Genomic DNA, 13,260 nt, shown 5'->3' on the forward strand with positions numbered 1-13,260 from the left:
TGCAGCAGGAGAAGAATTTGTTTTGTGTCCCTGCTGTGTGCAGAGCTGAGTGACACTGACTGTGAGCTCAGAGCTCACCCCTGGGCACCACAGAACCTGGGAGACACAGCACAGATAAAATTTAAGGCATCAGGAGGGTGCAGAGCTTGTCCAAGGTATCACCGAGGGAAGAGAGTCAGTAATTCACTGTGCAGAGAGAGGGACAGTCTGGACGGGCCTGGGCTGGTCCCAGAAGGACTCAGTTGGGATTTCAGAGCATGGGTGGGGTGATGAAGCAGGGAAAACACCCCTGTAACTCACCAGTGACATCAAAGTGCTGCTGCTTGTGACAACAGGCTGCAAACCCCAGGTGATGGATTTCAGAGACTCTGGGATCAACGAGGAGAAATCCAATAGGGACAGAAGAGGGCAGGAGCCTCGGGGAGAAATCAAACACACAGACGGGGGAGCTGCAGCACCCCAGCAGGGTGGGGCTGTCTGGGAGCCGGATCCAGGAGAGCAGCTCGGATCCTGCAGGAAAAGGGCACCAGGGCACCTTCCCTTCTCCAGGTGAGCCCCTCCAGCAGCTCTGTGATGGAATTCCCTGAGGAGCTGCAGTCAGTATCCCTCGCGGGTCCTTTCCACCCCGAATATTCCGTGGGTCTGTGCTCACTGTGATGGGTGGGAGAGAGCTGGGGCTGAGAGAAAAGGACCAGGAATTGCTTCTCACATCAGAGCAAAACGCCAAAAATGGGAAGTAAGCAGAGCCATATGGTCGGGATCCAGAGAAGGGGGAGTGATGCAGCCAGAGAACTGTCAAGGGAAATTATTTTAATAACTATCTTGGGAATTCGATGTAAATCTGTCATTCAGGCTCGCTGGAGAGAGACTGAACCTGTAGAATTCTCCAAAAGGAAAAATGCAGAGTTACAAGGAATCGTCTCAAATCATTACAGCTCTTTTATTTAGTTCCTGTGACAGCAAGAGCAGCAACAGGTATATCAGTGTTTACCTGTCACAACCCTCTAATATTCTCATTTTGCCTGTAAGGAGCAGTGATGAGCTTTTACCTCCAGTTTTCCAGCCTAGAATTCTTCTCTTGGCACTTCCCGTGCGGCAGAAATCCTTCAGTGAAAATCCCTTTGCCCACTCAGGTTGGAATTTGTGTTTAAAAGATAATTCGAGTGTCCAAGTTCCCCCAAGATCCAGCCTCTGGGACAGGGACAGGGATGGCTGGAGCTGGGCCAGGGGAGGGTTAGGATGGATTTTAGGGGAAGATTCTTCCCCCAGAGGGTGCCCCAAGGCTGCCACAGCTCCAGGGTGGGATGACTGGGGGGTCTGTGCAGGGCCAGGGGTGGGATGATGACCCTTGGGGACCCCTCCAGGCCAGGAAATTCCATAATTCCCCGATTTCCTGACTCTAAACTTGCACAGCCCCTTCAGCAGCCTGCACACCCTGGGATTTTCCTTTGTCTGCGAGGATAAAGAAAGGGAAATCCGAGTTTATTGTGAATTATTACATTTTATTGCTTTTCTGGCTGAGCAAACGCTGGTGCTGTCACTGCTGGCTGGGAATGGAACCTTGCAGGATTCAGGCTGTAGTGTGGAAGGGGGAACAGAGGGGCTTTAGGGGACAATGGGGGTGGCCCTGTGTGATAACAGCAGCTTAGTGCCACCTCCTGCAGGAGCAGGGCCAGTGTGGGCTGTGCTGGTGGCCCAGGAGATGATTTGGGCAGCCTGGGGAGGTTTGCTGGTGCCTCACTGAGGGCAGGGAGCCCTGCGCTGGGATCTTTGTGGGGGTTTTGGTATTCATGGGGTATTTACAGGGTATTTACAGGGTATTTGCGGGGTATTTATGGGGTATTATTTATGGGGTATTTACGGGGTATTCATGAGGTATTTACGGAGTATTTACTTTGTATTTACGGGGTATTTATGGGATATTTCCTTGGCCTCTTTCACTCTGCAACTCCTCACTCACAGAGATCTCCAGGAGCTTCCTGGGACCGGGAGGTTTTGGAGATGTTCAGACTGGTTTATTCAGATTTATCCAGGCTGTGTTTTAACTGACAAATGTCCCCCTCAGCTGTCGCTTTCTTACCCTGGGCAAACTCCTCTCTTCTTGTCCTGCCTTAGTAATCACTCTGCTGGTTACACAACCCAGGGGAGCACCGGTTCTAACCAGATAAAACCTTGTATTATTTAAACCTCTGACTGTTTCCCTATTTATCACATTTTTATTATATTTATGATATACTCACATTAATATTTCATGATCATTCCTCTTTAGCCCCATCCAGCCTGGCCTTGGGCAGTGCCAGGGGCAGCCCGTGCCAGTGCCCAGGAAATGGTGGGATAAATTCCCCTGTTCTGGTGCTGAAGGAAAGGGAGGATTTCTCCTGCTCTCCCAGAGGCCTGTCCCAGCCCTGAGGAGCTCCATTCCCGGGGCTGCTCTGTGCCTCTGCTCAGCCAGCAGCCAGTGCCCAGCTGGGAGGGCTTTGGCTCCAGCCACCTGCAGGTCTCTTCTGTTGGGGAAGATGAATCAGGGAAACCTTATAAATATGATTGCTTATCAAAGATTCTGAAAATATGAAACCTATAATCGAAATAGAAATGAGAGCTGACTTTGAGTTGTAGGATACCGAGTCTTAGTTCCTATAGAACCTGAAAACAATGGTCTAGCTGAAGGAGAATCCCTTCTGATTGAACAACACCTTTCTGCTGGCTGAGGGATCCAAAGGTCAATGTAGTAAAACAGAAGTCTAAAGAGTAGTTTTTAGAGTTTAAAATATAACACAGTATGGTGATGTAGTAGTTCTTATAGTCTGTATGTAGATTCTATAGGATTTTGTGTCTTGTGTTGGTTGGTCACTGTAAATTAGAATATTCATCACAAAAGGAGATATCATGTATTGTAACAAGGACCTCGCTCTCTTCCCCTTCCTCTTCCCCCTGCTCTCGCTCTCTCCTGCTCTCTCCCCCTGCCCTTTGCTCTCTCTCTCCCTTCTCTCTCAGCTCTCCCCTGCTGTTCTCTCTCCCTCTCTCTTTGGGATTCCCTCCAGCCCAGGCTGGTGGCTGAAGGCAAGGCCCTTTTACCCACGGCCCTGCAATAAACCCACATGTTCTAGAATATACAGGTGGGCAGAATTCCTTGTCCCAGCCATCTGTGGATTTGCCTACACCATTTTTATTTTTATTTTTATTTTTATTTTTATTTTTATTTTTATTTTTATTGCTCTCTGTAACCTTTTGGCTCCGTTTCTGTGATTAGGCAGCTGGCAGAGCTTTGATTGCAGAGTGTGTTGCTGGCTGGAAGGAGCTGTGGAGTGTCTGAAAGCTTTTCCAGGCAGTGGGAGAAGCTGAGCTGCACCTCCTGCTCCTGGGGCTGTGCGGGCCAGGAATGTCCTGTCAGGAGGAAAGGGGGAAAGGGACACAAATCTCATCCCAAGGGCACAGAATTCCCAAACAGGATCATTCCTTTCCCACTCACGCCCTGGTAAGGTCTTCAAATTGCTCCCAAATAAACTGACCCCAGAAACCCGGTGAAAACACAGCTCTGGACATCAACGACATCCCATGAATTTACAGAGAGTGTGGTTACACTGCCTCAGACATCAAAGAGGTAAAAAATTCATCCCAAACTCAGCGAAGTGCCACTTGTGGGAGACCTTTTGTCACGCCTCGGCGCTGACAAGGATTGGAAATAAATGCAGGCTCGAGATCAAACCATTTCTCTCTTCCCAGCCCACCCATCATTTATTTCCTCAGCCCCACTTCGCCAAAGCTGCCGTGTTGGAGACAAATTGTGTTTAATTAGGAGGAGGTGGAGACCTTTAGGCAACGCTCTTCAATCACAGTGCCTGGAGGAACTAATCACGGCAATGCAAAGGCAGAAGGGTCGGGAGCTCTCCCCGCTGGAGCCTTGGTGCCAGCACAGGCTGGGGGCTGCTGCTGGAAAACCTCTCCTGATTTCACAGCCCTGCTCAAGGCGCTCTGCAAAGGGCTTGGTGGTGGGGGCATTTCGCAGCTCTGTAAATAGCGAGCTCATCTCATCTGAGTGTGAAAGGAAAAACAAAAAGTGTAGAAACCAGAGCAATTGTCAGTGAGTATTGATAAATGTTTTTACCAGCCTAAAAAGCACAATTTTCTTTCTTTATGGTCGATGCTTGGGATGCAAGATGTTCAATTACACAAAGGAGTTCGTTGGAAATAATTTTTGGGGCTGTTTAGGGCTGGTTTTAGTATAAAATCAGGGATTTGGGGTGTGGCAGTCCGTGTTTAGGGGACCAGTGTTGTTTCCAGGGCTGAGGAGGAGAACAGTTTCCTGATTTGCCAGGGAGGATTTATTTCACCAGGGATGGAGGGACAGGAGCCGGGGAATGGATCCCAGTGCCCGAGGGCAGGGATGGATGGGGGGGTCCCCAGGGTGTCCCCAGGGTGTCACTGCAGCCCTCGGGCTCAGGGGGGGTGTGAGGGCACCCCCATGGCCGTGGGCACGTCCTGCTGCTGCCAGGGGTGGGCTGGTGGAACTGTGGAATTAGCGAATTGGGGAACTGTGGAACTGTAGAATTTCAGAATTGTGGAATTGAATTTTGGAATTTTGGAATTGTGGAATTAGGGAATCGTGGAATTGTAAAATCGTGGAATTGTAGAATTGTGGGACTGTGAAATTTCAGAATTATGGAATTTCAGAACTGTGGAACTGTAGAATCGTGGAATTTCAGAATTGTGGAATTGAGGAACTGAGGAAGGGCAGAATTGTGGAACCGCAGAATTGAGGAGTTGTGGAATTTTGGAATTGTAGAATTGTGGGATTGTGAAATTTCAGAATTGGGGTATTTCAGAACTGTGGAACTGCAGAACTGTGGAATTTGAGAATTGATGAATTGAGGAACTGCAGAACTGAGGGATTGTTGAATCTTGGAATTGTGGAATCTCAGGATCATGGAATGGTGATTCCACCCAGCCCAGCCAGGACCTCCTGGGTGCCAGCCCTGACAAACAGCTCCAGCCCCCAGCACACGGGGCTGCACTCAACTGGGGCTGTCCTGGCAGGAACCTGCAGGTCCTGGCAGGGAACCAGGACAGTCCTGGGAGGGAACCAGGCCTCTCCTGAGCCTTCTCTTCTCAAGGCTGAACATCCCCACTCCTCTCAGCTCCCCAGGCCTTTGGTCACACACCCTGGCCACAAAAGGAAGGTTTAAACTAAAAGCATCGTGCAAAAAAGGGAAGGGTTTACTTCCAAACATTAACATTAAATTAATGCTTTAATTTAAACATTCAAAAAGAAAAAAGCAAAGCGCTTTCCACGCTGGATCCCTGCACACCAAATTTGCTTGGGAGTTAAATTCCTCTTTCATCCTTCTTTATTATCTCATTCCTTTGGCCTTCCATTAATCCATTTACTGAATAAATGCTTATTTGCTGCTTTATTTAATTTTTCCCCTGACCTTCACAGCTCCACGTGATCTGGGTGGGAGGCATGAGCAGCTCTGTGATGGGTTTAATGTGCACTCCAAGCTCAGCAGAGCAGGTTTTAAATACCAAATCTGCTCCTAGATCAGTGTCTTCAGAGGTGTGGGAAGAAATATGGCTGCAGAACAAACATATTTTTAATTCTTAATAAATATTAACCTTCCATTGTGATGCTGCACGTATATTTGAGTTGTAATTACTAAATTCCACAGATTTTAGTGATCTGAATGTAATGATCCCTATCAGCCAGCAAACAGCAGAAAAATTAGCAGCGTACTGATACAGCAGAAATCCTGATTTGTCTCAAACTGTGAGGCTCCAGAAATGCTGTGGAAGCCAATTTCTACCCTGGCCAGGACCATCTCCGCAGGAAATCACTGGCAATAACAACACCCAGCGTTTGCCATGAGCCCCAGCTCAGATTGTATCACCTCTGTCATTTGACAGGATTACACTGTGCAGCAGGGCTGCGCCTCTCGGCTTGTTTGGGGGTTACTTTAATTAATGGACCTCTCAGATTCATTTCTTTTCTAATTCTATTTTGGAAATGCATCAGTGCTGTGACCTGCTCAGTGTCATTGTAACGAGACTTACAGACATCTTCAACGAGGTTTGATTTAATTTCCTCGCTGTAAAGCCCAGATTAAAGAAGGGCCCAGTCAATTAGGAATGGAACAAAGCTCATACTTAACAGGAAATCACTTAATCTGCACTCTGCAAGTCTGGAAAATTCTGCACCTTCTTCCATGTCACGGCTCCAATCTCCCCTCAGAAAGAGTGGCAAGTTCCTGATGGGAAGCCCCAAAATGCAGCAAAAGCCTCCATATTTCTTGTGGATCAGATCTGTGTGGCTTCAGCAAAACCTGGAGAGGGTTTGTGCCAGTCTGACATCCTGTGCTGGGCTGGAGCCCCTCTGGAGCCAGGCTGGGAGAGCTGGGGGTGCTCACCTCAGAGGAGAAGCTCCAGGGAGAGCTCCGAGCGCCTGGCAGGGCCTGAAGGGGCTCCAGGAGAGCTGCAGAGGGACTGGGGACAAGGGATGGAGGGACAGGACACAGGGAATGGCTTCAAGCTGAAAGTGGGGAGATTTAGATGGGATTTTGGGCAGGAATTGTTCCCTGGCAGGGTGGGCAGGGGCTGGGCTGGAATTCCCAGAGCAGCTGTGGCTGCCCCTGGATCCCTGGCAGTGCCCAAGGCCAGGCTGGACACTGGGGTTGGAGCAGCCTGGGACAGTGGGAGGTGTCCCTGCCATGGCAGGGGTGGCACTGGGTGGATTTAGGGTCCCCCAGCCCAGGCTGGGCGTGCACAGTTCCAGGATCCAGCAGTGCCAGGCAGCTGTGGGGTGCAGTGCTGCCAGCTGGGATTGAGGTCTCCCATCCCAAGGCTCTAAACAGCTGCAGGAGGAGAATTCGGAGTTGATTTGTCCTTTGGGTGACAATGTTCAGCGCTGGCATTCGCAGGAGGGAGCACAAAATGCGTTTGGAGGAGCAGATTGCTGCCGTGTGCCAAGAGCTGGGGCACTCAGGAAATGTGTGAAATGGGAGGAACTGCCCAGAACCCAGGGGCAGGGGCTCGGGGAGGTTGGGCTGACTCTGAGAGCTGCAGGGGCTCTGGAGCAGGTGGCTTGGACACGGGGCTCATTCCAGAGGGAAGGGACAGTGGAGCTGCTGGGAGCAGCATCTCCTCTCCCTGCTGTGCTCACTGCCTCCTTGGGGAACTGGGGAAGCATCAAATCAGCCTTCTGAGGTGGGGATGCAGCCCAGCATCCTAAAGGGGTTTGGGATTCTGGAGAGGAGGGACTGGGATCAGCCTTCCCCACACCTCTCCCTGAGGACAGCGTTTCTCTGCTCATTAGAAATGCTCCCCACAGAGTTTTGATGGCTTTGCTCACAAAAGCAGAGGCACAAGCGCTGGGGATGAGAATTCCCAGCTTGTTAAAGCCTGTCTGACCCCAGCTCAGGGAAAGGGCTGCAGAACATCAGCAAGGGAGGTCCCAAAGCCCCAGCTGTGCCCAGGGAGGAGCCCTGTGCTCCAGCCCCTGAGGGGATGTACAGGCACAGGGTCAAGTGGGGGATTTGGGCTGGGACACAGCAAAACCAGGGAGACATCTGGGAGAGAAAAGCCCCAGCCGGACAGCCTTGGGGTTAGGAGAATGGACGAGCCCCAAAGCAAGAGGAAAGAACAAAACAAATGTGCTTTAGTCCTCTCTGTGAGCAGCTCAGACTCTCCAGGTGCACACGGAGTGGTGGAACAGCATCATTAATTCTTAAAAGCACCAGAAAAAAACGGAATTTTGTCTTCTTTGCAAAGTGCCAGGAGCAAGCTCAGCCTTTCCCTGAGCAGGAGCATCCATCTTCCCGGGAACTCTCCCGCCTTGCACAAACAGAGGAAACTGCTGGGTTTTACCCGTGGTGTTTGGAGCGCAGGGCTGAGCTCCTGCAGTGTGATGGAGAGGGCTGAGCTCCCCTACCCCAGGCTCTGCAGTCCCCCAGCCCTGCCTGTGTTTATGATGGTGACCCGCCTGTCCCCGAGGCAGCAGCTCCCCTGACACCTCTGTCCCTGTCTCTTTGCAGTGTCCCCCAAGATATTCCGGATCTCCAGCGACATCATCGTGAACGAGGGCAGCAACGTCACCCTGGTGTGCCTGGCCACGGGGAAACCGGAGCCCTCCATCTCCTGGAGACACATCTCCCCCTCCGGTGAGTGCCAGGAACCTGGGGAGGTGCCACGGGGCACTAATGAGTATGTGAGGCTGTTTTTCATGTAGGAAAAGCCCATTATTGATTTATTAAGCTCGTATTTCTAGTTTTCAAAGGCATCTGTCCTGGTGTGCAAAGCCAGGTGTCTGCTAGGGACAGAGTGTAATCCCCCTCCCTCTGAATTATTACAACTTGGAAATTAAGGGGCTCTCAGGGAAAGATATGGAAATAGGAATGTTGTTATTTCTAATATCAGGGAATAGGAATAACTGCTCTTGACGAGGAATATTAAAAAAACAAATGTAGTAGCACAAAAAAAAAACCCCAACCAAACAAAAAAGCAAACCCTGCCAGGGTCAGAACAGACCTGAGCCCCGTTGGTCAGTGTTTGGGTGTCAGCCCAAACAAACCCAGAACACAGCCCCAGCTGTTTGAAACAGCTGGTGATGGAACACAAACTGCTGGGTACATCTTGCACTGCAGTCCAAGACAATCGTGTTTGCAGCTGGTCAGTGATTTTCTGGCTACTCAATCTATTGGTCAGAAGGTGCTTTGTGTGAACATGCTAAGACTCTTTTCCCACAGGTGTTTACATTTCTTTTTTTTTTCTTTGTGGATTCTCATGGGACAGATCTTTTGTTATTACAGGTGCAACCTATTTTTCTCCACGAGAATAGGTTGTTATGTAAACTGATTTTCATTCTTCTGGGTTTTTTATGTGGGAATTTACAAGCTAGCTGCTAGTTAACAGGGCTTAAACTATATTCAGTAAGGCTTCTTTTTTTATATCTCCACCTGTGTGCAACAGTGCCATAACACAGCAATGAGCACCCTAAATATGAATAGATGTCTTTACATGTGTTGTGATCACAGTCACGGGTCAAACAATTTCAGGTGAAATCTAAGCAGGGGTGAAATGAGGAGCACACGGGGCTCTCTAGAAATGGGAAATGTGGGAGGTAAACACAGGACTGGGTCATGCAGTAGGTTTGGTTTACTGTCATTCCTTCCATTGCTGCAGGGTGGGATTTGGGAGCCGTCAGGGTTGGGAGCTGGATTTACCATCCTGGTGGGTCCCTCCCCCAGGATGTTCCAGGATTCCACAGCCCTGAACCATCATTCCATGATACAGCTCATTGCAGTGGTTTTGCTGCACGAATTAAATGACATGTATGAGAAATGTGACCAAAGTGGCAGCTACAAGAACTGCTGCTGTTTGGGGTTTCCATGTGCCCCCGTGGTTCCCTGGAACACTCTGGAAGGAAAGGTTCTGGATCCTCTCTGCCGCTGACTTGTGCAGGGCCACTGGAGCTGCTCCCTGGGAGCACAGGCTGTGGGGAGATCCCTGCTCTGGGCACGAGGATTTGCTGCTCCCTGTCCTGTCCCAGCTCTGCCCCTGGAACCTGCTCTGTCCCTGGGACTCTGCAGTCAGAACTGCCTTTGCAGGGAGGGATTTCTTTGCTCCCCCAGGCTGTATAAAACCCGTGTAATTACTGGCAAGAAGGGTTCTGTGGGCTGCCACAGCCTCTCATCATCCTGAGGAACAGTTGGCTTTACAAAGCAAGGTCTGGGAAAAAAGCCCCTCACTTCTGACCTTTAAAACAATGACAATGAATTCGGCTTGAAGTGTCCATCAAGGGGCTGGAGGAAAAATTCAGTTGTAGCAGAAAATGGATTTTAACTAAATGTCAAATAAAATTTTATTGGAAACCCGGGTGGTACTTTAGATTAATGGCTTAGAGCGTTTGAGTGGCTGCAGAAAGGAGCTGGGGTGATGTTCCTCGAGAGGAAGATTAAGGAAAAAAGGAGGATGATTGCACCCAGTTTGCAGCAGGGGCTGAGGAGGAGGCAGAGCATTCTCATCTGGAGTTCAGGAAAATGCAGAGGTGGCACCTGGGGACATGGTCAGTGGTGGCCTTGGCAGTGCTGGGGAACAGTTGGGCTCCAGGGGGTCTGAGGGAATTTCCAACCCAAATGAATCTGTGGAAATAACTGAGAAGGGCTCTCAGTGACCCTCTGGATGTGTTCCTCACTCCAAGCCCCATCCAACCCAGTCCTGGACACTTCCACCCCCAGTGATCCCGGGATTCTTGTCCTGGGTGTCCCCTGGGGAGTCACAGACACGGCTGGCTCTGCAGAGGGACAACACGGCCCCAGGTGACTCCTGGCTCAGAAATCCTGCCAGATGTGATGGCAGTGAGGGTGTCACTGCCAGGGAATGTCCTGTGCCCCGAGAGCAGCAGGATCTCCCACCCCAGCTCCGTGCTCAGGTGCTCACAGGTACAAAAGGCACCACAGCCAACAGAGCCTGGCTTCATCAAACCAGGAGAGGCAGGAGTGCTGAACCCCAGCTTCTGCCATGGTTGGTATTCCATCTGCAGCTCCTCACCTCTCTCCACACACCAGCTTCCTCTGCACTTGCTAATTCCTGCCCGTCCTGGCTGCAATTCCCAGCGGCACTAATGAGGCTCCCAGGCAGGCAGCATCTCCCATCCAGCACTAAATTATATTAACGAAGCATATTTAGAATATTCTCAAATTGTTTGTCAAAGCTGCTGCTAAAAGATAAGGAACTGAAATCTCTGAATACAAATGACTCAATGTAGACTAATTCCAGGATATGATCATGATTTACATCAACACGGCCTCGACTCGCATGAGGTCGGATTCAATTTTTCTGAACAAGAGATAAATTGAACCTTTCGCAGGAATAAAAATAAAATGCATTTCAAGGTGATTTTTAAACTTAGTCCGTAAATTATTGGCCTGGAATCTTTATTGTGCATGTTTAACTTGCAGTCATTATGTAAATTGCAGGCATGATATAAATATTCATCCCGCAGCCCCATTATGTAAATCCAGCAAATCTCCCCACTCAGCGTAACGGCGTCGGGCTGCGGCTTGTAATCTCCAAATCTGTATTGTTGAAATGTCACCCGAATAAATTGCAGGTATTACTTATTTTGTTCTGACATTTCCCAGCAAAGTGCAGCATCGATAGTTTCGGGATGAAGGCAGAATGTTAAAGGATGACGTTCTGCCAGGGACCCTGCTCAGGTTTACCTCTGCTGTGTCCCACCAAGACTCTGCTGGCAGCAGCATCAAAGCCCAGAAACTCCCTGATAAAATGGTCCTCCTGGCCCAAATCCCCGGTTCTGTGCAACAACATCCTGTTCCACTGTGGTTTCGACAGAGGTTTCCCAAGGGGACCTTCCCCAGCAGCAGGAGTGGCGCGGGATGCTCAATGCCAGCACCAGGGGCAGTGGATTTAAGGAATGTAAGGAATTTAAGTGGATTAATGGAATTTAAGGTGAAGGAGGTGAATTTGCATCAGCCATTGGGATGGAATTCTGCCCTCTGAGGCCCTGGCACAGGAATTCCCAGAGAAACTGTGGCTGCCCTGAATCCCTGGCAGTGTCCAAGGTGGGACACTGGGGCTTGGAGCAGTCTGGGGCAGTGGAAGGTGTCCCTGCCCATGGGACAGGGGAATGAGATGGGATTTAAGATCCCTGCCAATCTTAAGATCCCTTCTAGCCCAAACCATTCCAGGATTCTGGCATCCCTGGTTACCTCCGGTTTCCTATTTTCCAGTTCTTCCCTGCTCTCTTTCCTTTTTCTCCCAGTTTTATCTCCATCATTCCTGGTCAATAATTGTCCCAAAGCAGGAGGGTGACCTGGGTGTAGGGACAGAGCTGCACCTGGAGGAGCAGGGCTCCACAAACTGAATGAAGGCAGATTTCCCCTGTGGAATGGAAGGCAGCCCCTTGGCACCAGCACACTCGGTGCTCATTCCATCCACCACTGCAAGAACACTCCTGTTCTTTGAGAGAGAAACAAAGAGGGATTTAGGAAAGTCTCCCTAAATCCCCAGAAGCAAACCCAGTTGGGTCTGGGGCAGAGATTTGGCCCCTCCTGGCCCGGAGCCACACGGGACAGAAATGAGAAGGGCTTTGGTGGAGTGCAAGTGCTTCAGACCTGGATTTCCAGGCTGCAAATCCTCAACTGACAGGAATTATGATCAGATTTCCAGGGCTTTGCCTGTGTACAAAGGGCAAACTGTTGAAATCCTCCGCCTCCTGCTCACAGATGGTTTTAAAGCTGGAAGTTTCAGCGGGAAGTTTCTGGGCTGTTCCTTTTCCCTGGCCAGCCCCAGGCAGGGAGCAGGAATTGCTGGGGAGGGGGTTCCCCCACAGCAGTGGAATTGGCACTGCTCCAGCCCTTCCCCTCACTCTGAGAGCCTGCTCCAGGGTTAATGAAGAGCTGTGGGAAGGATCCCATGGCAGCAGCTGGGTTCAGTGTGCAGGGACCCCACAGCCCTCAGGGACCTCCTTCCTCAGAGAGCTCAGACCCAGGGAGCCTTTTCTCCCGGCTCCAGGAATCCTGGCATGGTTTGGGAAGAGCCTTAAATCCCCCCAGTGCCACCCCAGCCATGGCAGGGACACCTCCCAGTATCCCAGGACACCTCCCAGTGTCCCAGGCTGCTCCAGCCCCAGTGTCCAGCCTGGGACACTCCAGGGATCAGGGGCAGCCACATCTCTCTGGGAATTCCTCCATGGAAGTTCTGGGCAGTTGGAAGCATGGATGAGCAATGTTCCCTGGAAAACACCCAAAATCTGCATCCCTGGGGCTGCTCAGGTGGCCTCAGGCTCCTCCACTGGGGCACAGTGACACTCCTGGGGCACTGCTGGTGGCCTGGGTGGGTCAGCCCTTCCTGCAGCCTCCCCGGGAGCTCAGCACTTTTCATTAATGTTTGATAAGAATTAAATGGCCCACTGTCCTAAAATTAATAAGGAGAATTTATTTTAGATATAATAAATATATTACACAATAAATATATAATATATAATATATAATATATAATATATAATATATAATACATATATTATATTTAATATAATTAATATAATAACACACAATAAATGCGTAGAATATAATATTAAATATATAAAAATAAATATTAAAAATTACATAAAATATGAAATTGTGGAAATATTTTATTATTATTTTGTATAACACAATATATATAATTATATGTAAAATAATATCATATATAGTAATAAAATAAATAATAATGAAACACAAATAAACATGAATATGAATATGAATATGA

General features: G+C 49.5%; 1 protein-coding gene across 2 annotated transcripts in view; it reads left to right on the top strand.

Moving 5' to 3' along the window:
• The window catches only part of NEGR1 (neuronal growth regulator 1), a 169,262-nt gene that overhangs the window by 86,830 nt on the left and 69,172 nt on the right, over window positions 1–13,260 (top strand). For both annotated transcript variants that reach the window (XM_066325306.1, XM_066325307.1), the window contains exon 3: window positions 8,025–8,150. In XM_066325306.1, the coding sequence (XP_066181403.1) occupies window positions 8,025–8,150 (126 nt within the window). The remainder of the gene's footprint in view (window positions 1–8,024; window positions 8,151–13,260) is intronic.

This window comes from Sylvia atricapilla, chromosome 9 (genome assembly GCF_009819655.1).
Source record: "Sylvia atricapilla isolate bSylAtr1 chromosome 9, bSylAtr1.pri, whole genome shotgun sequence".
Classification (NCBI taxonomy): Eukaryota; Metazoa; Chordata; class Aves; order Passeriformes; family Sylviidae; genus Sylvia; species Sylvia atricapilla.